The sequence below is a fragment of the Poecile atricapillus genome, chromosome 3, assembly GCF_030490865.1.
Source record: "Poecile atricapillus isolate bPoeAtr1 chromosome 3, bPoeAtr1.hap1, whole genome shotgun sequence".
NCBI lineage: Eukaryota > Metazoa > Chordata > Aves > Passeriformes > Paridae > Poecile > Poecile atricapillus.
The window spans coordinates 89889836-89915800 of record NC_081251.1 but is presented as its reverse complement, the minus strand read 5'-3'; the positions used below and the strand labels follow the sequence as shown (position 1 = coordinate 89915800).

Sequence of the window (25965 nt, the reverse complement as noted above, 5' to 3'; positions counted from 1 at the left end):
CATTGTGGTCCAAGTTCCCAAAAGGAGGCAGCTATTCTGAATACCTCTGGGTTTGGAGTTTCACTATAAAATTTGGAGTTTCACTATCCTATAAAATCTGTACTTTGTAGTATAAGTTTGTTGTAGTGGTTCCAAAAATACCGGATCACAAAATTGGTAATTGGCAATTGACTGGGTTAGATTCACTCTGTGATATTAAATTTCAGATTCACAGGGTGTTCCAAATACATAGAAAAAGTAAGGTTTGGTTTAATGTGTTGGAACGGGTATCATTGAGAGCTTTAAAAAATCTTGAGGATTCACAGTGAAGACTTTTTTTTAAGAGATTTTTGGAGTGCTCAGATCTTGAAATGCTGTGTTTCCATTTCCTTGCATTTCTTTCCTACTTGTTAAAAAACATCTTCCCTACTTGTTAGAAAACTTTATATGTTTTTTCTCTTTGCTAAAATCTTTTGGTTATAGTTTTCCAGAACTGGAATAAAGAAAAGGTCAGATTATAAATGTGGTTTTATTTAGTTCAAATCAGCTTTTTTTTCCACCTCCATTTGTACTTCTTAAAATGCGTTCAGTGTTTTTATTTGGCTACTGTATGCTAATGTCAAAGGTAATTTTCTATTTAAAAATCTTAGAGAAATATTTTCAACATGTAGGAATATATTTTTGATTTTCAATAGATAGTTACTAAAGGAAGAGGTTTCATAGGGTACATTAGCTCTTATTTATGTGATTTCTGATGGTAAAAATCTCTTTTTAGTGTGTGGGATAATCTCTTTCTTAGGATGTTTCTATCTCCTTCTCAAGAAGGGAGTGCATTTTTTCTGAATTAAAATGATTGTAATAAACTAATTCATGACTGCTGTGATGTGTCATGGAGAGTCAAGTTAGAGGCTCCAGCTATGGAGCAGGCAAAATTGAGGTTTTGTTTCTTTGATTTGTTTTATTTTTTTTAAAGGAGCTTCTCTCTAGAGGTTCTTTTTCTAAAGAGTTAAGAGGATTTTCTCGAGGAACTTCTGACACTTTCTTAGGTAATTCACACTGAGACAAAGTGAGTGGGAAATCAAAATGTCTTTGAAACCAACTTGGAAATGCTTCCATATGTCTTATTCTTGAGATTATACAGGGTTGTTTAAAAAATAAATAAATAAAAATTTTGGTCCCCAGCTTTCAACATCCTTCAACCAGACAGTTCTGGGATCTGTTAAATGAAATCTCCATCCACCACACTTTGCAACCTGTGAATTTATAGATGATACAGCTTCCTGTGGTGGTATTTAAGTTTACCATGGGAACAGCTAAATCAGTGACAGCAGCAATAAGAAGGCACTTGATATATTTTTTCAACTTACAGCCAGCTGACTTTCACATTCTTATTCAGCAACCTGAAAAGACTACGTTAAAATTAATTATATAGTGTTTGAATATGAGCAGAGGTGCTGGCAAAGCAAGGAGGACAGAAAGGTTTTGAGATAATGGGCTATGACCTGAATTTTTTAAGGAAAGTTTTTTTTAAAGTGTATACTATCTCTTGACTTGTTAATAAACAGAACAATAAATGGAAAAAGTTTTAGAGGTTACTTTTTTACAATTGCTAGAACATTTTGTATCTTTCCAGTTTGGACACAGACAAATAAGGTTTCTTTTTTTATCTCTACTGTAAGTAAACTGAGCCAAATTCTCCTGGATTTTATGTGTGTGTCTCTGTTCTCTGGCTTAAGTGTAGAGCTGTAACCAAAGATAGATTTTATCCTCATGTGGCTATACATTTAAAGCATTAAACTGTACAAATAGTTGTCCTTCATGCTGCAGGCAGTCTCTTTGTCATTCTCTTGGCTCTCCACAGATTTTGGTTGGACCCAGTCCTCCTTGTGTTGTGCACAAGTTTCTAGATAAATTTTGTGCTGTCAGTGTTAGGAGAGCTTACCTGAATATCCAAAGGTAATGCCACTGGTGTGAAGACAGGGTCAGTGCTAAAAGGAAACCAGATACAGCATTGGAAAAATAAAAGAAAAATTAAATCTACAATAATTTCAAGAGTTGTTTTGTCTCTGTTTTCAATGCCTGATTTAGTTTCTGGAGTAGGGAAAAAGTTGTTTGGATCTTGAAGAAGTATTTTATTTGATCATTGTTCTGAAGAGGAAAAGAATTCAGAGCTTTTTTTTTTTTTTTCTTAGTTCTATTTTGTCTCTCAGATACAAGATACAGATACACAGGCCAGAGTTTAACAAGTATTTTTCTTGAATACATTTATTCTTACACACATTAATTCTTACATGAAATACACATATATTTTGAACGTCAACCTTCCATGAGTGCTGAGAGCATTTGTTAGTACTGAACTGCTTTCTCTTTTAGGAAGTAGCAAAAGGTGATTTGTGGAAGGACAAGAACTAGAAAATCTGACTTTCTCTACCTGTTCTTCTGCATAAACATTATTTAAGTTGGCTTTAACTATCATTAATCTAAAGACACAGCATCTGTGGTGGGGTTTTTTAGGTTAGTTGTTTCAGTGAATTTGATTGACAATATCTTTGGGAAAACCTTAGGAAGTCTAACATATTTTCTTTCATTGTGAGAATATCCAATCTGTTATAGCACTGTAAGACATGTATTTAGGTCCCTGTGGAAAAGGCATGGATCTTGAGTGTTTTTCTGTAGATAACTCTGTACATGTATATCTGCTACTTCTTATGTATGAGCTTTCTGTAATAAGAAGAGTTAACTTTTCTGTGCCGCAAATTAGTAGAAAGGAAATTAATTGATTAACAATAATTCTAAACTCAGATTGCTCTTGGAGTTTGGGCCATTGATAGATGTGAGCTGTGTTGCTCACAGTTCGTCCCACAGGGAGGAAAAGGTATATTCTCTGATATGCTCTCTTTCATCAGCCCTATGTTCCCTTTTATTCCTCCCTCCCTTTTCTTTCATGTCCCATTTTTCTCTGAGTTATCTTCTCCAAAGTGAGAGGTTTAAAACTCTGTTGCATTCCATTTTGGTTGGTTTTTTTTTTTTTTTCCTCTCAGTTTCCATGCTAAGCCACCTCATCATCCAACATCCCACTCTTCCCACTTGCCAGCTGCTTCCATCAGTAAGTTTTTAAGCATTCCTGAATTTTACATCAATTTTAGAGAACTATGAAAAACAAAATACATCTCAATCAACACATCTGTTGCCTCTTTGAAGGCTCTTTGCCAATTCTTTTTCTCTGTGAGTATACTTTCTATATTAATCTTAATCTTCAGATTAAGTCTCTATTTAATCTGCTATAGGTCAGGTAAAACAGCTCAGGTCCCATTAGATTCCTTCAAGTAGATGATGCTTCAACATTTTTCTGAAATTCTGACTCAGAAATTATGTGGCCAGTTAAGCATAATTTCATAACCCAGAAGCACTTTGCATTTCATGTGAAAGTTTGAGCCACACGCTCACCAAATCACTGAAAACAAGAAAGACACCAATACATCTGTTTTACCAGAGGTTGGAGAATAAAGGCTAAATGAACTTTGCAGCTAGGACATTTGGAATATAAAAAATATAGCAAAAGTTAGAAATATGTATGCTTTTAGAACTTGGCTCAAACAGAGTCTTGTCTTTTACCCACGTGTGTGTTTTATAAATTAAGACACAAAGATAATCCAGTTGTTGTGGGTTGACCCCCCAGCTAGGCACCCACAAAGTCTCTCTGTTACTCTCCTCTGTAACAGGACAGGGGAGAAGAGTACTACTAAAGGTTCATGGATTGAGGTAAGGACAAAGAGACATCATTCTGTAGGGAGAGTGTTTTCTCCAAAAACAGACTTAATTTGGGGAAATTAATTAAATTTATTTCCAATCACATCAGAGAAGCATAATGAGAAATAAAAGCAGATATTGAAACACTTTTTCCCCGCTCCTCCTGTTTTCCCAGGTTCAACTTAAGATACAGATCTACAGTGGCACAGCAGGACAGGGAATGGGGGTTGCATCAGTTCATCACATGTTTTCTCTTGGGCTCTAAATGGTAACTCAGGGGGAGTGCTCCTCACACTCTTCCACTGCTCCAGTGTGGGGCCACTCTCATGGGGGACAGACAGACCATCATGAACTTTCCCAATATGAATCCTTTACACCAGCTGAAGTTCTTCACAAACTGCTCCAGCATGTGTCCCTTCCCTTCACAAGTCCTTCCAGCAGACCTGCTTTAGCATGTGTTTCTCTTGCCATGGGTCTCCAGATCCTACTGGGGTCCTGCTCACGCACAAGCTTCTTATGGGCTCACAGCCTCCTTTAGGCATCCACATGCTCCAGCGTCCATAGGCTGCAGGTGGATCTGTGCTCCACTGTGAACCTCCATGGGCTACAGGGAAATAGGCTGTCTCACCATGGTCTTCAGCTGGCATTTGTGGATAGAGGGGAAGCTTCTAGCAGGTTCTCCCAGAAACTGCCCCTGTAGCTTACCACCACCACCAAAGCCTTTCCATGTGAACCCCATACCGATTTGTATTCATGTATCCAGTGTAGAGAGACAAGCACAATTTTCCATAATATATTTGAGGTGGGGTGTGCATTTGTGTCACATTTTTCAAGTATTCCTCCATGACCTGAGGGCTAGATATGCATTGCTTAATTTAACAAGAGCCAGCGTTCTCATGTGATGTGTATTTCAGCAAGCACACTGCACAAAACCTCAAATGCTGCAAAATTTTGCTGGGAATCCTAAGAACCTTGAGAGAGATCCCTTTACTGTTCTTTTGCATGAAGACCTGCAAAAAAATCAGCATTATAGGTAGCATTTAGTATAGTATACTATATAAATACCTATAGTATTTATAGGTAGCAATCTGATATTACAAATCAAAGGACATGATGAACTTGGTAGGACCCCAATTCCTTCTAGAATGAGTTAGTTTAAATACTCTGATCTTCCCTCATTGCTCTATTTTTTTATTGTTGTATAATGTTTGAACAATAAAATATTCTCTATATTGAAACCCAAAGAAAATGAGAAAGACATTAAAGCTTCACTTATTTAATCTTGTCACTGAGAAATGCTTCTTCTGCCAGTAATAGGTTATGAGGGGACACATGACAGGAACAAGGGGTCATCTCCTTGTTCCTGTCATGTGTCAGTCACTTCCCCAGTAAAAACCTATATAATACATTTAGGTTCTACTGACAATGTGTAGACTCATCATCTGCAATTCCCTCATGATGCTGTCTCCATAAGCTTGGCAAGGAGAAAGAAAGAACACTTTAGTGTGTGTATGCATTTTTACCATGCATTAGATGCATAGGATTAACATTGTGCAGGGCGGGTAAATAGTGCTTTAAATATTGGAAAATTTCCATTGCAATCCATGGCAGAGTGAATATGCTCACTCTTATAGCTACATCCAGAAATGCTTTGTTGAACTGGGGTATGAAAGTGGTGTGCTGATAATAAATCATATCAAGTACTTCAGGACTTAGGTAAGGTATTTATTACTGTTTTCTGGGTAGAAATTTGTAGTAATGTATGTAATGTTGAAAGACATGGATGTGAGAGTTGCCTTAATAGCCCTGCTTGTGAGTCAGAGATGTTCTTAATTAAGCTTTTGTTGTGTGCTTGCGGGGGTTATCAGAATAAGGAAAATTCCTCCCACGTTTGCAAGAAAGACAGTGGAAAGAGGGAGGGAGTTATTTTGCTGCTGAGTTTTGTCTCTTGCAAGTGATTGCAAGAACTGCCCACTTAGGAAACGGGCAAGATGAAGCTATTGGTAGAGGATGACAAGATTGTCATAACATAGTCCTTACTAATAGATAAACTAGAAAGAGTAGTGACATGTTGGAATGCTGATGTAAGTGTGTTATGGGTTGTATATTGGGCCAAAACTGGAAAAATTGTGTCAGATGTTATTTTTTGGTGGCAGCTGCATCAGAGAACAGTCTTTTCAAGGCGAAACACTAATATCTTTCACTTGTTTTGTTCAGTTCATCAGTATAATTGTGAAAAATTAAATCCAAATTTGATTACCTTGTTTAAATATGTCATACTGCTTGGGGTCAAATCCCCTTTTGTTTATTAGAATAATTACAGCCTCATCAGTGGGCTTATCTACATCAATGCAAAGCTTCTTTGTGTCTTTCTACTTTTTTACTGTTGGGAGAACTAATTTCCAAATTTTGAAGTCTTTATTTTGATTAGTTGAAGAATAGCATTATCATTACCTGAAAGTATAAGAAAAAAAAGTCTGCATAAATAAAATATTCATGTATCACTGCCATTCTCCCTGTCCTTGAAGCTTCCTCTGGCTTTCATGATCACTTTTTGAGCAAAGTATTGAGGATTCTGTGCTTTTTACTTTATACCAAAATCAGTCAAACTGAAAGGATTCTTCCTGCTTGGGATAAGAAAGGTGCTATGCAGTCTTCTCTGGTTTTCTCAGTTATTATATAGGCGCTGTGGGAGGTTCTCCGAATCACGGTCAATTCTGCAGTGGGCTGCCCCTGCCCTGTGGAGGACACAGGCAAACAGTTAGTACTTTATTGAGAAACAAATAAAGAAAAAATTTAAAAAGCAAAAATACTTCTCTAATTGTAGGTAAGATTTCACTGCCACTGTAAAGTGTTTTGAATCTGTAGTATACATCTCAGGCCAGAGCTTGCTGAGGATACAACCATTATATAACCATGTTTTGAGAGCCATCTTCTCTGACCTATATAGGTTATGCCCCACAGATGTGGTTATATGGAATTCTAAAACAGAAATTTTACGTACAAGGGTGCTTTGTTACATGTGTTTCAAAGCTTGGATGGAAAAAAATTGTTGCTATCAGGGGATCTGGAAATGGAATCAGCAAGACAACTTTGAGATTTAGTAGCTTAAGGCAGTAAATGATTTTCATTCCCTTTTTTTCCCTTTGGATACCATGACTTTTCTGTAGCTAGCATGTGACTAGGCTGTCCACAGGGTCCTGTGTCGTGCAAAGCAGTTTCTGTCTTGCTGTGGCCTGAGGATCACACCAAAATTTTGCAGTCCTCTTCTCTGTGAGATCTTGTGGTATCTCTGGCCTTTTGCATGGTATCCACAGGGTAATGGCTGCCTTGCTGCAGATGCTTCACTAATTTCTGTACTGACAAAAACTTGCTTTTTTAAGGTGCCATCATTCTTCCAGCATCATTTACTGCAAAAGTATTGAGCTTGAATATTAGAAAAACAGCCTGCCTGCTAGAGTAGTGAAACAAGATACATGAGTGTGTTGAGGAATTTCCCTCACTGGAGATTTTTCAGAGCCATCAAAAAAATGAAAAAATTTTTCATTAAACTTTTCATTAAAAAAATGAAAGCATGTTCTTGAGGATGCCTCAAGTACATGGGACACTTCCCCACTGCAGGAGACTGAAGTCACGAATATCCTAGGTGCCTGCCACTTGGGTTTCTGTTATTCTGTGGGAAAGGAGCAAAGCTGGGGTTGAACAAATACTTAAGAAACAACTTTTGAAAGAATAGAAATCCCAGTCATACAAGGTTCTGTTTCATCATAATGTATGTAGCTTTTGCAAATATTAGAAAGAGACTGTTGAACTTCTCTAATCTTTCACAAACTCTTGCTTAAAATAGTGTCATTTGGGATCTGTCTGGTTTAATTGTTACCTCTGTGAAAAGAGCTTTGTCCTGAAGTTTTTCCAATGCTTGTTTTCCTTCTTCACATCACAACACTGTTTCCTTTACAGGGAGCTGACAAAGGCCAGCAGCTCAGGTGTTGACTCTGCAGAGAGGTCATTGACCCTGCAGATAGTTCTTCATAGCCTGGAGCTCTGCTAAAGTAAGCATGGCTTTGTAGGACTGTGGAAGTTCACCTCCCACAGCAGCCCTGACTGTGATGGTTTGTCTCATCCTCCTTCTTTCACTGAAGACAAAGCACAGCCAGTATGAGTGTGTGTCACCGGAGCACCAACCACCACCACTGCCACCACAAGGGCTGGATGTGCTCTGAGGAGCGCAGTGCAAATTCCAGGACATGTCTGTAGACTTGCAGCAGTGACAGTGGAGAGGTCAAGTCCCAAGGATACCTTTTCTGACCAATACAATAATCTGATCAGTTACAATAAACTTATAATAATGATCTAATATGTTATATGTATAGTTTCTTCATTTAGAAGATTTTGTGCTTTTTTAGCTCTAATAAATAGTTGGCTTAATATGAGATATCTCATCTTGTTAGTCTGTCAGGGGCTTAACACTAACAATGATAGCACCAAGCTGCTAATACTGCTCATTACTAACATGGTAACAATATGATCTGACTCCTACTGGCACAAACTAATTGAATTTTCTGCCTGAAAGTTTATCAGGTCAAGTTATGGCACAAAAATTGTTCTAAATTTTGTAAATTATTACTTTACATTACTAGTGAGGACATGAATAGATACATTAAATTTCAATTTTTCTCCTGAATAATAGCTCTAGTATTTGCCATATGTAGATTGCATTTCCAGTTCTTTAATTTCAATTGCAGATTTGTTGACATAAGGACATTGTGTTTAGAGTGAGGCTGTTTGTTCCTCCTGAAAAATAAGACCGAAAGACTGAAATAACCTTAGTTAGCACTGATTTTTGCATTTTTGGTCCCGTTGCCTGTGACACCTCCTTTACAACTGAAAACGCACTAATGTCTGGGTTGTGGAAAAAGGTTTGGAAGTTGAAACTTTATTTTGAAAACCTTGAGATATGAAATTAGCTTTTCAGAAAACCTGCCACATAGCAATAGATTTCCTGTGGTATTTCTAGTGGTACAACTTCCTTTGTCAAATAAATTGTAATATGTAAATTGTAGTTAAAAGTTGTTACATTGTTTCAGGAATACAATTTTTATTGAATCATTAACGTCATCACTAAAGAAATTGAAAGGAAGTAGGAGGGATCCATCTCTGATTTGCTTGCTTTGTGCATCTAACAGCTGTTTAAGCACAGAAATTGCTATATCCACCCTCCGAAAGGAGGTCAGTACCCCATCATCCATGTGAGCTCCCAGGCATAAAAAAAATATATTATATTTATAAAAATTATATTTATATATTATATATTAATATATTTATATTATACATATTTATATTTTATACATGGTTATATCCATTCCCTACCAGTGGTCCATTTCCTATAAAACAGAATTATGTTTGTTAAATATTAGATTTAGTAAATCATGCTGCATGGTCACTGAACATGAGTGTGTGTAATTTCATGTTGTTAATACTTTAAACTTGTGTAAATTGTCACTAGTTCTGTGGGCATTGTGGAGATCAAGCACAGAAACTTGAGGGCTTATCTTTAATTCTTTCTTAAGAAAAGTCTCCAAGTCATTTAAAGGGAAATTTTATCTGAGCAGGTATGGAAACTAAACCCTCCTCACCCCAGTCTCTGCTGTGGCCAAGTGGATGGCCTACAGCTGGGACAACACTTGGGGTTCACCCAGTTTCTTCAGGTACCTCACTCCTGGTTTTGAACACTTGACCCAAGCTATTGCCAGCCGCTAAGGCTGGGACGTTTCTGAAAATTAAATCGGGCTTCTATGTATGCTGAAATTGCAATTGGTATCTATGAGACTCTTTAGTACTTCTGGACATAAAGTCCTCATTTATTAAGTGCATTGAATGTGGAGGTATTTCTGTTTGAAAAGATGTGGGGAGTTACTGTTGTCCCTTCAGCTTTGAGTGAGCTTATGAATGTGATCCTGATAAAAATTAAGTATGTAGAAAACCTTTGAATCATGTGTAAGTAATCATTGGATAGCTTTATAGTGCTATTGGTGTTTTGATTTGGGCTCCTTTTGTAAAAAAAGGAAAGAAACAGAAGCCCTCAAACAAAAGTATGTGCCTGTCACAACCTAAATCAGCTCTATCTGTGTGCGTATCAAGGGAAATTTTAAAATACATACAGGCAGAATCTCTCTTTCAGACAAGAATTTAAGCTTTTAAAGGTAAGCATGCGTTTGAAGGAAAATACATTTGAGCCTCAGCCCATGCAACAAATCCACCCACCACATTTGGAATTGATATACTTTAAAATGGAATTTATTCTTCAGCTATTTAGTAAATAGCTGGTGGTAGCACACATTGTCTAGATACGTATCTGTTTTTAAACTGACCCATTCTGTGAGTATTCTTTTAATTTCTTTAGTAATACTCAGCATCTTTGTTTTTGTTATCAATACAGATCCTTTATTGAAGGATATTATTTTCCTATTAAACAAGAAATTTCCTGTCTGGTCTCCTAAATAAAGAGACCAGACAGATTTGAGACACAGTAAGCAAAATCTGTATGCTTGTTCCTTGTTTAAGAAATAGTCTGGAAACATAATACTTCTAGAAAAAGACATAGAAAATTTTAATGCTCTTTCTATTACTGTGGTAAACCATCTACATCATTTCTGTGCTCATCAGTAGCAGCATTATGAAATCATACTATAGCATTTACCTTACTGGTTTTTTCCTCTGAAAGGTACAGATTTAGTTTTTTGCATGTGTTACTATTAAACAAGACTTTTTCAAAAGAAAGTATATAGAAATGAAAATATATGGAGATGTTTAGCTTTTTGTTCGTGGTGGGTTTTTGTTGTTTTGGGGTTTTTTTTCCCTCCCCTTTAAAATAGATTAAAGTCTTAAAGGCAAAATCCTGTAATGATTTCTGCCTAGAGAAATACTGATGTCAGTACATATGCTTCTACTGTACATCCCAGAACAGAGTTCAGGAATAATCCTTCGAGACCTTATTTTGATGCATAATGATCTGGTTACACTCCATTCTGAATCCTGAGAAGTCCTGGACATTACTTCTGCCCCTTCTCATTTTCCAACATAGTTTTAGACAAATTACCTCTCCTGCTTCAATCAATATCCTTCTTCTATTAGACATTATATAGTGCTGAAACAAAAGCTCTATTTCAGTACCTGCATATTGGTTAAAATAGTCAGACTTAAATATGATAAAAAAGCTTTTAGTTTTTGTCTTCAGCAATGAAACACCAGTACAACCCATTGTTCCTTTGCATTTGTTGTTCAGTTAGGGTTAGTTGTAATTATTAAAGGTTGATGTTAAACCAGCAAGCTTTCTGGATGGTGCTTGTAAGGTAGGGGTGACAGCAATGTGACACCCAGGAAGGAGATGCCAGAAGTGCCATAAGGGATCAGTGTTCTCTTGCAAGGGGTTACCTGGCAGTTTCACCAGTTGCCACGTTACTGTTGCACATGGCCCACACTCTGGCTTTGATGGGGCAGAAGCCATTTAACTAAAGCTTCGTTGTTTTTTTTTTTTCTTCCCTAAACACTGACAGTTTGATAAAAATCACCTCCAGATTCAGGAAAGGGATCAGCATTGTTCCCATTTACAAGTCAGCATTGTCAGCAATAAGAAATGCTGGATATCCCCTCTATTTGTGTGTAAGCTCTCTTGCTCTTTTTCTGCCTTATTTTTTGCATTGTTTTAGTTGTTGTCAGAACTCTGTAAGTACTCACAACATTGAAGATAAGACATGGAAATAGCTATGCAGGATAATATTTTTGCAGTTAATCCTCCACATTGAACCCTTCTCATTTATGCTGAAACTGTTTTAGTATGAAACAAGACCTGACATGATTGAACCTTTGTTATTTGGTGTACAAGTCTTTCTCCCCCTAATCTTGTTTCTTTTGAAGTTCCTGAGCATTATGCATCACTTTCCTTTCTTTTAAATTTTAAGTAATGACTGTTAAGTTGTGACTTATAATTCATGCTTAATGGATACTACACAATGAACAGCGTTAAATGTAGTTCAGACAGTTCATTTAAGCCTCCATTTTGCAAGTATTTATGAGTTTCATACAATTTTTCATGCCAGATACTTCTGTCTTTTATAACACTTTCCTTAGAGCTTGGAGTTAAGCCTGCAAGTCTTTTGAGTCTTTAAAATTGTAGGCATTATGTATGTATGTACATATAACTATGTAAAAGCAATTATATACTATTGTTTTTCAAATAACTCAAGAGTTACTTTTGGCTGCAGTGAAAAGAAGTAGTGGCACTACTGGGTATGGTTTTTAAATAAAATTTGTTTTAAATTTGCCAGTACCCTCAAGTAGCCTCATATAAAGCATAAACTCAATGTGCTCCATCAACAGCATTCTCCATGAACACTTGGAAATTATCATTATTTCTTACTTCATCCTTTGAAAATAAAATGGAAGAAATGAATTTTAAAAGGATAAACTGAATAGCACAGAAGACAGAAGGACTCAGAATCAAACAGGGAACAGAATGAACATTAAATAAAGAAAAAGTCTTTACTGAGGAAATGATAACCCTGTGTGACTATTTAGTAGAAATACCGTGAGAAGAAATTGTTTATATTGAAACTTGCTAATATTCTGGCTATGAAAAATTCACTTAACTCCTCTGCTAAGAATAGAAATGCCATGCACAGTATGCAGTATGCTAATGGTATTTTCTATAACCTAAAACATACCTCTGTAAGAATTTTTAAAATATTTTTTAAAGGCCAATTTTTTGCGATGCTACTATTTACAAAAGAATCGATTGAAAACACTAGTAGCCTGTATCATACAGATGTTGGGGGTTTTCCCAAATACTCCCTGCTTTCTGACAGCATTTACTAATCTTTGCTTTCCTTCTTGTAAACTATGAGAGATATCTGGGGAGAGTAGTGTAGCTCCCTTCCAAAGTAGGTCTGTCTTCAGTCAGATAAATTAACATCTCTAGTGTAGCTGTTCAGTATGAGATAAATGGATTTTAATTTAGACTATTGGGAGTTCTGCTAGAAATAAGTGGTTCTTGGGTATGAGCCAGAACAGATGTGATCATCTGCTTCTGAGTCACCTGGGACAGTTCCTGCCTGATTTTATGCCTGTGGCCCAAAACAGCAGTGTGAATCACAGGATTGTTAAGGTTGGAAAAGACCTTTGAGGTCATCAAGTCTGCCTGTTAACCGAGCACTTCCGTGTTCAGCACTAAGCCATGTATTTAAGTGCCATATGCACAATTTTTTTGACCGCTTCTAGGAATGGTGACTCCAACACATCATGGGCTGCCTGTTCCAATGGCTGACCACCTTTTCAGTGAAAAGTTTTTCCTAAAATCTAATCTTATGCAAGATGTGGAAGTGTTTTGCTTGGGGACTGTGGGGAAGCATTGCTTATATGTTTATATGTGGTCGCAGTGAATAAGTGAACTTAAGAAGTTAATGTTAAGCTTGTGGGTGAGCTAATTTCTCTTGTGGCTTCATCTGCTGTGATGAAAGGCTCATGTCCAGTCATCCAGTGGTCTGACATGCACTGTAATGTCAGATGCTTGTTTAGCCTGGAGAAAAGGAGCTTGAGAGGAGACCTTCCTGCTCTCTAGGAAGGTGAAGTGGGAGTTGGTCTCTTCTCCCAAATAACAACTGATAGAAGAGGACATGCTATCAAGTTTTACCAGGGGAGGTCTAGACTGGAAAAATTTCTTAACAAATTATGTAGTCACGCATTAGAACAGGCTGCCTGGGGAAGTCACCTTCCTTGGAGATATTTAAAAGACATGTAGATGTGGCAGTTATGGACGTGGTTTAGTGGTGGGCTTGGCAATGCTGGGTTCGTGGTTGGACCAAGAGATCTTATAGGTCTTTTCCAATCTTAACAATTCCATGGTTCTATGATTCTACTGCTCGAAGCCCTCTAAATGAGTACTGCTGCTGACTCATGAGGTGGGGATTGTACATAGGATGTAATGAGAGGTGGGGGGTGGAGTCAGTGCTCTCAAACATGCAGTTTATCTGTGCACTTAGACTCTAAGGCAGGGCATGATGCATGGATTTGGCCAAGTGACAGTCTTTAGTGACAAAAGTGGAATAGGAGACAGCAGAGACTGTTTGAGGGCAGTTGGCTAATGGACCTCCAGAATTATCCAAGACAGATCAAGAAAACTACATTTTCTTGAGCTGTTGGAGGATCATTCTCACACACGATGATGTTGTTTGTGTGGTAGTGATTTTTGATAATTGAGGCCTGACATTTAACCTGATACTTTCAAATGTATTACTTGTATCAGTTTTCAAGTCATGCATTTCTGAAAAGGATATTGGGAAGGGAAAATGGAATTTCATTAAAGAATTAAATATAGATTTTAAACTAATGCAGTGAAACTAGTTTTGAGACTTTGCTGGTAGAAACAAAGCAAACAATCCAAAACACCCCAGTGTCATGATACTGCATTTATGTAGCCAAAACAAGAGGAGGATTTTATGTGCTCTGTAAAATTACAGGTGCTTTATCTGTGAAGAATTGTACTTAAGATGAAAAAATGAAAAAAACCAGTACTAGAGACTATATATCTTATCAAATGTGTACTGTGCACTGTCAGAACATCTTGTTCATTTCATATAAGAATGTAACTTTTTGGGAAACCTTTCCAGAACAGCTGGATTTTTTGGGGGAAGTCTTTCCGGAAGAGCTGGATTTTAACTTTCTCGCATCCGGGCTGTGCATACTGTAGCAAAGTCTACAATCTGGATGATAACCAAAAGAGGAGATCTGTGTTAATATAGAATTGTTTCCTATAAGAACTTTTAGAAGATTTCCAGCATATTTGTAAAGTCAATAAATCATTCAAGAAGATTGAAAATGTAATCTTTTGTTGGGTTTTCAACTACTTGTTGCATACTCTTTATGGAAGACAGTCTTTCTCTTAAGAAGCTGTGATATTTATTAGATATTTATTAGAGTTTTGCTTAATACCTAAAAATAAACAAAACTGACAACATGAAAATAAACGTAATTGGTAACTCTGGTATTTCTTATCTCTTTATTGAAGGGCAACCTACAACCATTGCTTTTTTTTTTTGGTTGTTCTTCAGCATAAATAAAAGGGGTAGCTTTGTGTACAAGGCAGTTTGTTTACTGAGAGCTTACTTTAGAATAGAAAAGGAGTGCGCTCTGGCCATCTCACAGATGCATAGTCTTATGGTGAAAACCGACTCTGAGTATGAAGTGTTTGTAAAACATTGATGTGTATGGAGATTAGGCTCCTCTGTGCATAAATAAATCTGCTGGTATCAAGGAGTTTAGCCTTTGCTCTGCAATAAAAGACATTGATCTCTGTTTGTTCATCTGTGCTCTGTTTTTTTTCCCAAGATGTCCATCCATTTGTTTAATTTAAGACAATTTTCTAAAAATTTTTAAATCAATGCCTTTTATATTTACAACCCTCAAAACCAGGATTTATTCCAATGCTTGTAAAAGAATTTGAGACTTTTATGCATTGAATTGTTCTCAGACTTCGAATTTTCTATGTGTTATTATTAGGGACTGTACTGTTGCTTGGACACCTCAATCATGTACAGAAAAGCTTGCAGCAGGCCAAAGTTGGTGGTTTTAGGCCGTGGTAATGATTCACAGTAGCTGAAATTCGAAGAATTACAAGTGTTAACTACAGATCAAAGTATTATGCACCAAAGTATTGAGTGCATAGATTCAGTTGGCAATGGATGACTGAATATGGTCCTCTCCAAGTACTATATTTTAGTTTGCCAAGTCATGAGTAGCTCAGGGCATGTTTGTAAAATCTGTCTTTCATTAACAATTGTGAACCGTTCATTGCTAATCCATCTTCAGCTTTTGCTTAATGCATACATAATATTATGATGGTGTTAGTGTATTGAATAGTATACTTTAAAAAAAAACACCTTTAGAAAAAGACTCAATGCACTCTAAAGAATTTTTTCCCAAATTTTTTCACTCTGAGTTATATCAACTTCATTTTATACTTCTTCTACCATTAAATCTCATACAATTGGAACAGGACTTGGTTAAGAACAACTTGCTTCCCCTGAACATTTTACTGAGCGTGTATTAGTATCAAAGTGAGTTATTAGAGCCTGAAGCTCAGATATTAATCAGGAATTCTACAAAGTAGTCAATTCTGCATGGAATTTTTTGTTCTGCTTGATAATATGTGTTTTTACTCAGCTTTCTTGCACTTGTATCAGCACTTTCTGAGTGTACAGGGACATGGGGATGTTGGGATCTTTTTCTTCTCCTGAAGATCAGGTGAGGTGAAAGTCTGAGCTGTTAGGAGAATCTAACTGTATAATTACTGTTAAGTGGTTGTCAGTATGCTTGATAGTGATAAAGTGTAGAGGACTCGATCCCAATTTAGCAGGAATTTTACAGATGAAGCTTTAGAAGAACTAGAAGTTTCTGCACTAGGCAGTGAAAACCTTTGCCCTCTGGTAATTGATGCTAGAAATGAATAAAAATTACCCAAAACTTATTTTGCACTGCTCAGTATAGAGGATTGTTTTTATTTTTGAAGAATATCTACCTATGTGTAGCATTTGAGTTTCCCCAGACTTGTGTCTGTGACAGCCAGTCCTTATTGTTTTTCTCTGTGTTTCAGCACCCAAGGACAATGAAGAGCGTGTGTTCCGGGAACGGATGCGCCCCAGGAAGCGTCAGGGTGCCGTGCGGCGCAGGGTGCATCAGGTTAATGGACACAAGTTTATGGCCACCTACCTTAGACAACCAACATATTGCTCTCACTGCAGAGACTTTATATGGTATGGTGTAATTTTTACTTTGCTTTCTTTGCAACTTTGAGTTGGGGAGTTAGCATTCCTCCCTGTTTTGCTGAAGTGAAAATGGTATAGAGCAGTACTTTTCCTCTTTATTTTGACATTAGCCTGTCAACAGTGTTGCAGATGATAATAGAAGGCTGTTAAACTCCCGTCACAAATATTAGAATTGATTGCATTTCTTCTTGTTGTGGTTCTTCTCCTTTGAGCCACAAAGTTCCATATTTCCGTATCTATTGCACACTAAATTCCAGGTAGACCACCAGTCTAGTATTATGTAAGTGCCTAAGTGTAGATTTAGACTTAATATTAGACATGTACATTTTGTTACAATGACAGAGTTCTTTGTTACATGATTAAGAATCACTGTCTTCTAAGAAATGCAAAGCTTCTTTATATCCTAATAAAGTTAATGGAATATGGGTATACTGTACTTCTAATGACACAGAGATTTTGGTGGTCAGTGTACAGGGTCTTTATTATTGCAATGTACACTAAGAGCTCCCTTTCAGAAATTATTTACGTTACTTGGAGTATTTTCAGTTTTCAGATAGGGAGAAGTGGTGGAGACATTCTGTTTTCAGTTGTTTTTCAGCAGCTCCTGATGCTTTCCAAAGTGACCTAGAGATACTGATTTACACAGAAATTATGAAGTGATTGACAGTAAATATTTCTTAGGAGTGTGTAATGAATCAATTTTTCTTAATTTACAATGATGTGAAATGTGCATGAACTCAACTGCATTCCTCTAAAAAGTGCCTGGGGGTTAGGCTGTACGTTGGCTGAGGTGATTTCAAGCAAGATTGACAAATGCAGTCTGTCTGTTTAGAGGTCTGCTTGATGATGATTTACCGCTTTGTCCCCTTCCCATGCACCCTTTAGCTTTGTCTGTTTCACTATACTAAATCTGTATCTGTATTTCTGACTGCCTTCATGGTCTCTCATCCTTCCTGTTACCACTCAGCAGCTGAAATGTTCCCACTTTGAACTGTTAGTCGAGGCGTGCAATTATCAGATGATTGATTATGAGAAGCTTTTCTTTAAACTTGTGCATGTACAGTAAAGGGAAGGAAAAATGTTTCCATTTTTAAAAATATTTCCTCTTTGTTTTCTAAAACACTTAATTATTTTTCAGGGGTGTAATAGGAAAACAGGGATACCAATGTCAAGGTAAGAGAAATGCTACATAAGCACAGTTTAAATATATTTATTATGTTATATAAGTAATAAGATATTTTTATCAGGCATTGTATATATACGATGCAAAGAATTTAGCACATGATGATCAGAATAAGTTTGTCACAACAAGTACACAATCTTTGCACCAAGTCACAGTAATTTTTTTCAAAACTGTTAGTCTTAAGCATCATATATGAAGTAGGAACTCAGCTAACCACCCTGAACATCAGATCCCAGATATCTCTTCATGTATATACATCTAGGGAACCATACCTGCAGATGTTGAGTTCTTCATTTTTCAAGTCTTGCATTTTAAAATTGAGAGCTCTGTATTCTGCTTAAGATTCTGTGTTTAGAAATTCCAGGTGATTGCCAAGACTGTAATTTCAATAGATGAGATAATTATAGAGGTCATCATTAGAGAAGGTTATTGTGACGACTGCACTAGTGCTTCATTTTCATCTCCCATTTTTCAACTCAATTTCTTGTATTCCTGCTTCTTTATGCAATCACCTTTTGGGATGATGTGTTAGTACTTAATTCTCATCTAACAAGTAGAAACCATCAAATAGTGATGATTTTTCTGTTACAAAAGACTTGATGAAATCTCATTGTAAATAAGTAAATGCCATTTTTTATATAGAGCTTTACATGCTATAGTAGGAAGTACTGTAATTAAATCACATAGTAAATAAGTAAATGCCATTTTTTTAATAGAGCTTTACATGTTATAATAAGAATTATTGTATTAACACACAGAGTTAGCTGGAAAGGTACCTTGACTTCTGATCTATTTTTTCTTCTTACAACAATGACAAAAACTGGAGAAAGTGAAATTCATTACTTCACTATGAAGGTTTTACTTTGTTTAATGACCTTGAATTTTACGGTATGATAGACCAAGTAATTGTTTATCTTATTTGTCATGTCTGCAAAAGTTATTAATTGATTAAGTAATCAGAATGTATATTGGCAAAACATTTTTGCCTCCTGAAATCTTTTACTGCTGTCAACTTATGATAATGTCTTACAGAAAGAATGTTTGACTTCTTTTTATTTTCTATTATTTTGACTTTTATGATGAGTTATCTTTATATCTGTTTTCCTTTGGAAGCTCTTTAAGCAGAAATTGTTTTTGCTATTGTGTCTCATGTAATGTGGAGATCATGGACTTAATCAGATAAATAAATCACATATGTAAAAACTGAGAAAAATTTCAGTTAACATTTCAGAAGGTAATTTGTAGTTTTACAGATGAGATATTTGGCGGATATGCTTTAGTTATCTTAAAATTCTCTGGTCTTTTGAAAGTCCGTTATCTTCTGCCTTTGTAAACCAATTTATTTCATAGGACTTACCAAGTCACCACCAGTCACTTGCACACTTTCAAATCCCAATGGTTCTAGTCTTCTGAGAGCAGACTGCTGCTTTAAAATTAATCTTCATGAAAACTTATTATTTTATTTGTTTTTGTCTTTCTAGTTTGTACTTGTGTAGTTCACAAGCGATGTCATGAACTTATAATAACGAAGTGTGCTGGCTTAAAAAAACAGGAAACTCACGATGAGGTAAATGTTTAGAAATTATTTTTTCTATATAAAATTCTGTCTTTGATCTGTTCAAAATAGTGTCATCTCCTCTGTTTAATCAATAGATGCTATAGACTTTTTTATGCCCTTCTGTTCATTTTGTGGTGTAGCATTTATTTTGGAATGTTAGATTGCCATCAGTTTCATTTACATAGGAATTATACAGAAATTTATTTCTAATTGGTTTACTTTCTATAGCATCCAAGCTCAAAGTTTCAGAGAGCTCTTTCCACTCCTTTTATTTTTAACATTCTCTCTCCATTTCTGAGTTAATACATGTCTTGTCAGTTTAACTCAGAAGAAGCAGGCTGATCCCTCATTTCCCTGGCTGCATTTTGTGTGGCTGACCCATCAGCTGATAGGAGAGCTGGGATGCTTGGGTGGGTATCTGGCACCAGCATAAAAGACTGATCAGAATTTGCTTGCAAAGTCTCACTTCAACAAAGATTACATCCAAGCTTTCAAAATGTAGTTATGTTTTTTCAAATAGTTTTAGCCCTTGAGTATAGACAGCGAATGCTTTTTCTTACACAGAAGATTTTGTTTTGTGCTTCAGCAGAAAAGAAGATGTATTCTCACTGTCCTGTTGCTGTTGCAACAGCAAGGACCTGTTGTCTTTTACTATAGGCTTAGATGAGGTGGTCTTTGGGTGATCACAGTTCTTTGGCCACAGAAAAACTACATTTCTTAATTTTATTTGTTAAAAACCTACATTCGTATGATTGAAAAAGCCTACCTTTAACTTACAAACTGGAGTTGTATATAACAAGGCAGTTGTAATCTATTCTTTCAGCTTGAACACGAGTTTGACTGAGGTGCTAACTCATGATCTCATTTTTTCTGTGCAATTCAGTAGCATTTTCCGTACTGGAACCATTCTGTAATATCTGGTCCACCACCAGTATTTTACATCCAAAATGTCATCACATGCATACAATTGTGATAAAGGACTTTATTGGGCTAGTGCTGGTTTTGTTTAGTACTCGTATACAAAATCTTGTGCAGGTTTATATTCCCAGGCTCCAGACTGGCGGAGACTTGCATACATTGCTGATAGTCTCATTGTTTAGAAGGGGTACTAGATCACTGGAGAAAAGCCAGCAGTAATAGAAAAGGGAAGGAAAAACATTAAAAAAAAAAAATCTCCTGCAGTGCAGTGGCCACTATGAAAATTTATCAATGACATCCTCTAATTAATAAGTAATCATACATTGGAATCCCTCATCATGATATGTTATCATTGTCATTATCATAATCCAAAGAAGAGTGGGATATGAAAAGGTAAAGGGTTTATGATGTATTTCTTTTTCTAGTCCTGTATTAGTTGGGCCTCTTGTTCCTAAAACAATTGGGAGTGACTTCCTTGCCTTCCACGTTGAGATCTTTCCTGATAGCTATGTATTTGTTGTTCCCAAAAGTACTAGGAAGTAAACTTTAGTCTTTATCTCTTGGACAACAGCAGTCCTTCTTCCTCTTTTCCCCAGATAAAGTAGTGAAAACAATTCTGTGGTTGGCATATATCATCAATGCAATGGCCATCATCTGAGCACAGATCTATTTCATCTCATTTGAATTCTGTGTGGTTTAAAAATGCAACAGGGCCTCAGCATACACCGATTGCAAAGAAATTGATTAAAATTAAATATGTTGTGCTGTCCTTTTTCAGCAAGTGGGATCCCAGCGTTTCAGTGTCAACATGCCTCACAAGTTCAGTATTCACAATTACAAAGTGCCCACCTTCTGTGACCACTGTGGTTCATTGCTCTGGGGTCTTTTGAGACAAGGTTTACAATGCAAAGGTAAGGCACCGCTTCAGAGCTTTCCTTTACTTTGCGAGTGACTTGTAGGCTTGGAAAGGTATCAAGTCACAATGTCACCACGTACAGAAATAAATAGAAAATGAGCAATGTAGCAATATAAGGATTTCCATCATTGTTAGAATACAGTCACAACATTGGCAACACCAACTGTTGGAGTCTGGGATACAGAGTGTTACCACTAGATACACCAACAGTGAGTAACAGATGCAGAGGTCAGACTTAAGAAACACATTTTGCATTCACTCCTGTGTGGGTTTATTGCCACGCAGGATATCAAAAGTTAACAAAAAATTATGAAACTTACAATTTACATACTTTCAGTTCATACGTGTTTTGTGTTTTCATGTTTGTTAAGCTTCTTAAACATCAATATTCCAGCTACTTTTCCCTTTAATACCTTTAATTATTATTAATAAAATAATAATTTTCAAAAATTGCCATTTTGTATTGGTTAGAGTAGGTAGAACCAGTCCTGTGTGCCCATGTCCAGAATATGAGGTATTCTGATACCCAGATAAATTATACTTTGTGATGGTCTGCTTAGCCCCTCTATTCCAGAAAATAAAGGATTAATTATGTTCTGCCACTTAAGAACTATGTACTCTGTACAGGAACTGTATGTAAAAATATGTCTGGAAGATGCATTTGTGTCATTTTAATTGTCAAAAATGTTTGGTTCCTATAAATAGTTAATAAAATACTTCAATTTGTGAGTGGAAGGAAATGATGTCATGAAGGAAATAATTATCAGGTTCTGTGGAAGTAGTGCCTAGTGGAATGATAAGATTTTTCATTTTGTTATGCCTTAAGAATGGACATGTCCATCTTCTTAAATACAAAAAATCATACTGTGTACACCTCTCAACAGCAGAAATATGGGGTTACACATATATGTGTAAGTACGTTATCTATAAAAAATACATCCTTTGCAGTATTTAGGATGAGAAGTAACCGTAGGTGAAGGTCATACTGGATGTTTCATGACACAAGTTGCTGAGAAGGAAAAGAAGAAATTTCTTTCACGCCAGAGTTATTCTGAAGTTCAAGTCCTCCTGTATGATTCCAGCTAGTGAATAGTGAGGAAATGTTAGACTCTGAGTGCTATTACTTTGCAGCTATTGAAGATTTTGCTCAAATGCTGTCTTAATTATGGTGGAGATGTGGTCAGTGAAGACTTTTCAATTATATCTGGGCTTTTTTTCTCTTTGATTTTTTTTTTTCTTTTAACCAAAGCTATAGTATTACTCTGCCTAATCTGGGCATATGTGAGTTCTCTTTCATATTCTAAATCAAGTACCATACTATTCATTTGGTTGCAACTGTTATTTCTCATACTGTGTAGCAGATGCATAGAAATAGTAGTGCAGAGAGTCTATGTTGCTTTCTCCATGTTCATAAAATTATTTCCTATAAAAATGCAGTGTTCCCTGCATGAAATCTAGAACTCACCTGAACTGAAAATGTTGTTTTCTCTGTGCTTCATTTTCTCTCTTTAACAAGTGCTGAGTGACTCCCTTCTTCAGAGATGTACTTCCCTGTCCAGTGTGGTTATTAACACCATGAGAAGTGTATAACAGAGATTTATTCTTCTTCAGATTTTTTCACTGGTTATTCCTGTGCATCTTTTTACAAAATATATTAATGAAGTTGGACTGTATAAAGTTTTTCTGCTATTTCAAGCAGTTTGGCTCCTCAATGTCCACTTTTATGGATCTAGCCTAGCTCAAACGTTTTACTTGCTGCTTTACTTGCTGAGGTTTTGTAACTGCATGTACATTGATTGAAAATACCATGTTTAGCAATTTCTTTGCTCTTCTTGTGAGCTGAAACATACTTAAAAAGGAAAGTCACCAGCTTTATGAAGCTCATAGTTATGGCCAGATACAGTGCCTGGGTGTAGTCTCAGAGGCAAATGTGTTTGTTTTTTTCCTTTAGGGGCTATACAATGAAAACTTTATTGATGAAAAATGAAATTAAATGTAACTTTATAAATGTATATTTTTATAATTTCCTTTTCTCTAAAAAATAAAGAAGTGAGGAATTTGAACAATTGAATATTGATCTAGGATTAAATCATACTTGCAGTTGTGCTCTCTTTATGCCTTGCTCCACAAGAGGGCACTGAAGTCTCAGATAAAATGTCATCTGCTCCTAACAAATCCACATTCTACGAGTTTTAATGGAGCTGTGTTCTTGTCTCTGCCCCATAACCTGGAAGCAAAGTAACCTTTCTTTTCTCCTCATAATAATAGTTTCAGGAGATTTAGGGGAAAGAGCTTAGTAACAGGATTGCCATCTAAATAAAGCAAGTTAAAACTCTTAATTTTTATTAAAACATTAAAGTGCTGTCAGTTTTATGGCTGCCTATAATAGAAGTTAATCTACTTCTGTAAATTAGTGTAAGAAGCAGTAGTACATAAGAATTTAATGCTGTGCTTTCCATAGTGGACAGTTAAAATCCAAGCTGTGAAGGACTTTTCTTCTAATTCAAATCAATTTAAGAGTTATGGGATCATTCGATTATTTCATTTGTTCCTCTCTCTTCTGGGCACTGTATGAAAATACTATTCTATATTATCATATCAGAAGAATGATAATCAGGTTAATAATTTTATATTAGCATGGAAGTACACCTTCAAATCCAGCTAAGTATTTTCCTAATGATACTGTATTTATTTGAAAAAGTTATTGATAGGTCCAATAATATCTGATTTAGGTAAGGCAAATGCATGCCAGAATAATTTTTAGTTTACTACTATTTTTGTTACAAAAATAATAATTTTGTATTTCATTGCAGTTTGCAAGATGAATGTACATCGACGCTGTGAAACAAATGTGGCACCAAACTGTGGAGTGGATGCTAGAGGCATAGCTAAAGTTCTTGCAGATCTTGGAGTCACTCCAGATAAGATCACTAATAGTGGGCAGAGGAGGAAAAAGGTAATTTTATTATGCATTGTCACATTAAAAAGTCCAATAAGTATGACTGTATTACGACTTTATTAGTTGGGGTTCAATCCTACTCAGATGACTTGCACAGTAACTTTTTATACATCAGTACAGACCTAAGACTTTGAGTTTTGTTTTTTAAATGTAAATCATCTATTCTGAACTTTGATATGAAATTTATTTTGACCTGGTACAATGTTGCACATCTCGATTCTATAGTTTCTGGAAGGATTTCCCCTTTTTAATTTTGAGGAAGGAAATTTGACAGAGAGACAATGTCTGGCAACAGTTAAAAACATAAATGCCTGTTATGGCTCAGAATTGACATTGAATAATTGATTGATTGACAGACAGCCAGACAGCAGTACTCCATAGTATTGTATATGTTGATAAACAAGCAATGTGCTGATTTTCATGAAGAGAAGATGTTTGCCAGATGACATTTCTGGAGTAATCATGCCTTTCATAGGAATAACCAAGCTGTTCTAGAAATAAAAAGCATAGGTCACCTCAAATGCATCCAAAAGTGATGGAGTTATGCCTGAGTGATGGTGTGTATCCTGGATAAAAATGGGCCCACACTTTGTATCTCTGTTTGCATGATTGTCACAACAGACCCATCAGTCTCACAGAAATAGGCAATTTGTGCCATAATATCTTTAAACATTCACATTTGCTTCTGTTCATTTTCCTGCTTATTGCACCCTGGGATCCCATGTACGCTGTTTTAAAATGTTACAGAAACATAGGAAATTCAAGAATTAATTAATTGATCTTACACTGTGGGAAAAGGTGTTATGTTGTTACTGCATGAGGTGGTTTGTAGTGCTTGCTGATACATGTTATAATTAAATGTATTTACTGAATAAATTTGAATACAGACTCATGGTGTCTTCTCAAAACTTTCTCTGGGTATGTACATTATGTTTATTTCATTTTAAGAACCTGTTTTTCTTTCAGTTGCCTGTTTTTTCTCTGTACTATGCCTTCCATTTCATATGATGCCATCTACTGTGTGGCTGAGGTTCTGCCAGTGAGAATCCATAAGGGTAGAGGATCTTCACTTTCCTTCATGCTTCTACTTTTGAACTAAGGTTGTTGAATTAAATTTGCTCATGGCACAGGAAGATCACAGCTGAATACAACTTTTGGAATTGTTCTTAGCTAATTGCAGGTGCAGAGACTCAACCACCAGTTCCGGGATGTGCATCATCAGAAGAAGATAGGTCAAAATCAGCACCAACATCTCCATGTGATCAAGGTCAAACAAATCTTTTTATTTCCTAATGTATTTTGTCACACATTTTCCCAGAGTAAAAAAAATCTATGCTCATGAGTCTCTGTAGATGCAAATCAACAAAGCAGTTACCACCAAAAATTGACTCATTTAAAGTTATGAAATGTAAAATCTTTTTCTAAAAGCCTGCTTCTCATTTAATTTAAATCTGTGAAATTAGGTGACTTTTAAAGGGAAAATTATAAAACAGTCATCTTAAGATATTATTAAGTTTACTACATGGGTCCTTGTCAACAAAAATACATTTATGAAAGTAGTTTGTGTATTGTGTTTTAAGACAGGAAAATTTTAAAAAGTAACACAGAACTCAAGACAGAGCCTTTATTTACCTGAAAACCCATCTGTTAATAAGTTTATGAGATAAAATCAACTCCTTGTAGTTCCATGTTGCACATTTGTAATAATAAAAACTTCCATCCAGACCGGCTATGCTAGCAGGTTCATGTGGTCTCTAGAGGCTTCTTAAATGATGTTTCCTTTCAGAAATTTATTTTATGCATATACTTGGACACAGACATTTGAATCTTCACTGATATGACCTGATTTCATTGAGCTGAGCAGCTGACTGAGAGAATGTGTAT

General features: G+C 36.0%; 1 protein-coding gene across 1 annotated transcript in view; it reads left to right on the top strand.

Moving 5' to 3' along the window:
* Positions 1 to 25965, top strand: part of PRKCE (protein kinase C epsilon) — a 289055-nt gene that overhangs the window by 160141 nt on the left and 102949 nt on the right. The window contains exons 3-8 of the mRNA XM_058835446.1: positions 16376 to 16535; positions 17686 to 17720; positions 19212 to 19297; positions 20985 to 21117; positions 23936 to 24078; positions 25252 to 25348. Coding sequence (XP_058691429.1) covers positions 16376 to 16535; positions 17686 to 17720; positions 19212 to 19297; positions 20985 to 21117; positions 23936 to 24078; positions 25252 to 25348 — 654 coding nt within the window. The remainder of the gene's footprint in view (positions 1 to 16375; positions 16536 to 17685; positions 17721 to 19211; positions 19298 to 20984; positions 21118 to 23935; positions 24079 to 25251; positions 25349 to 25965) is intronic.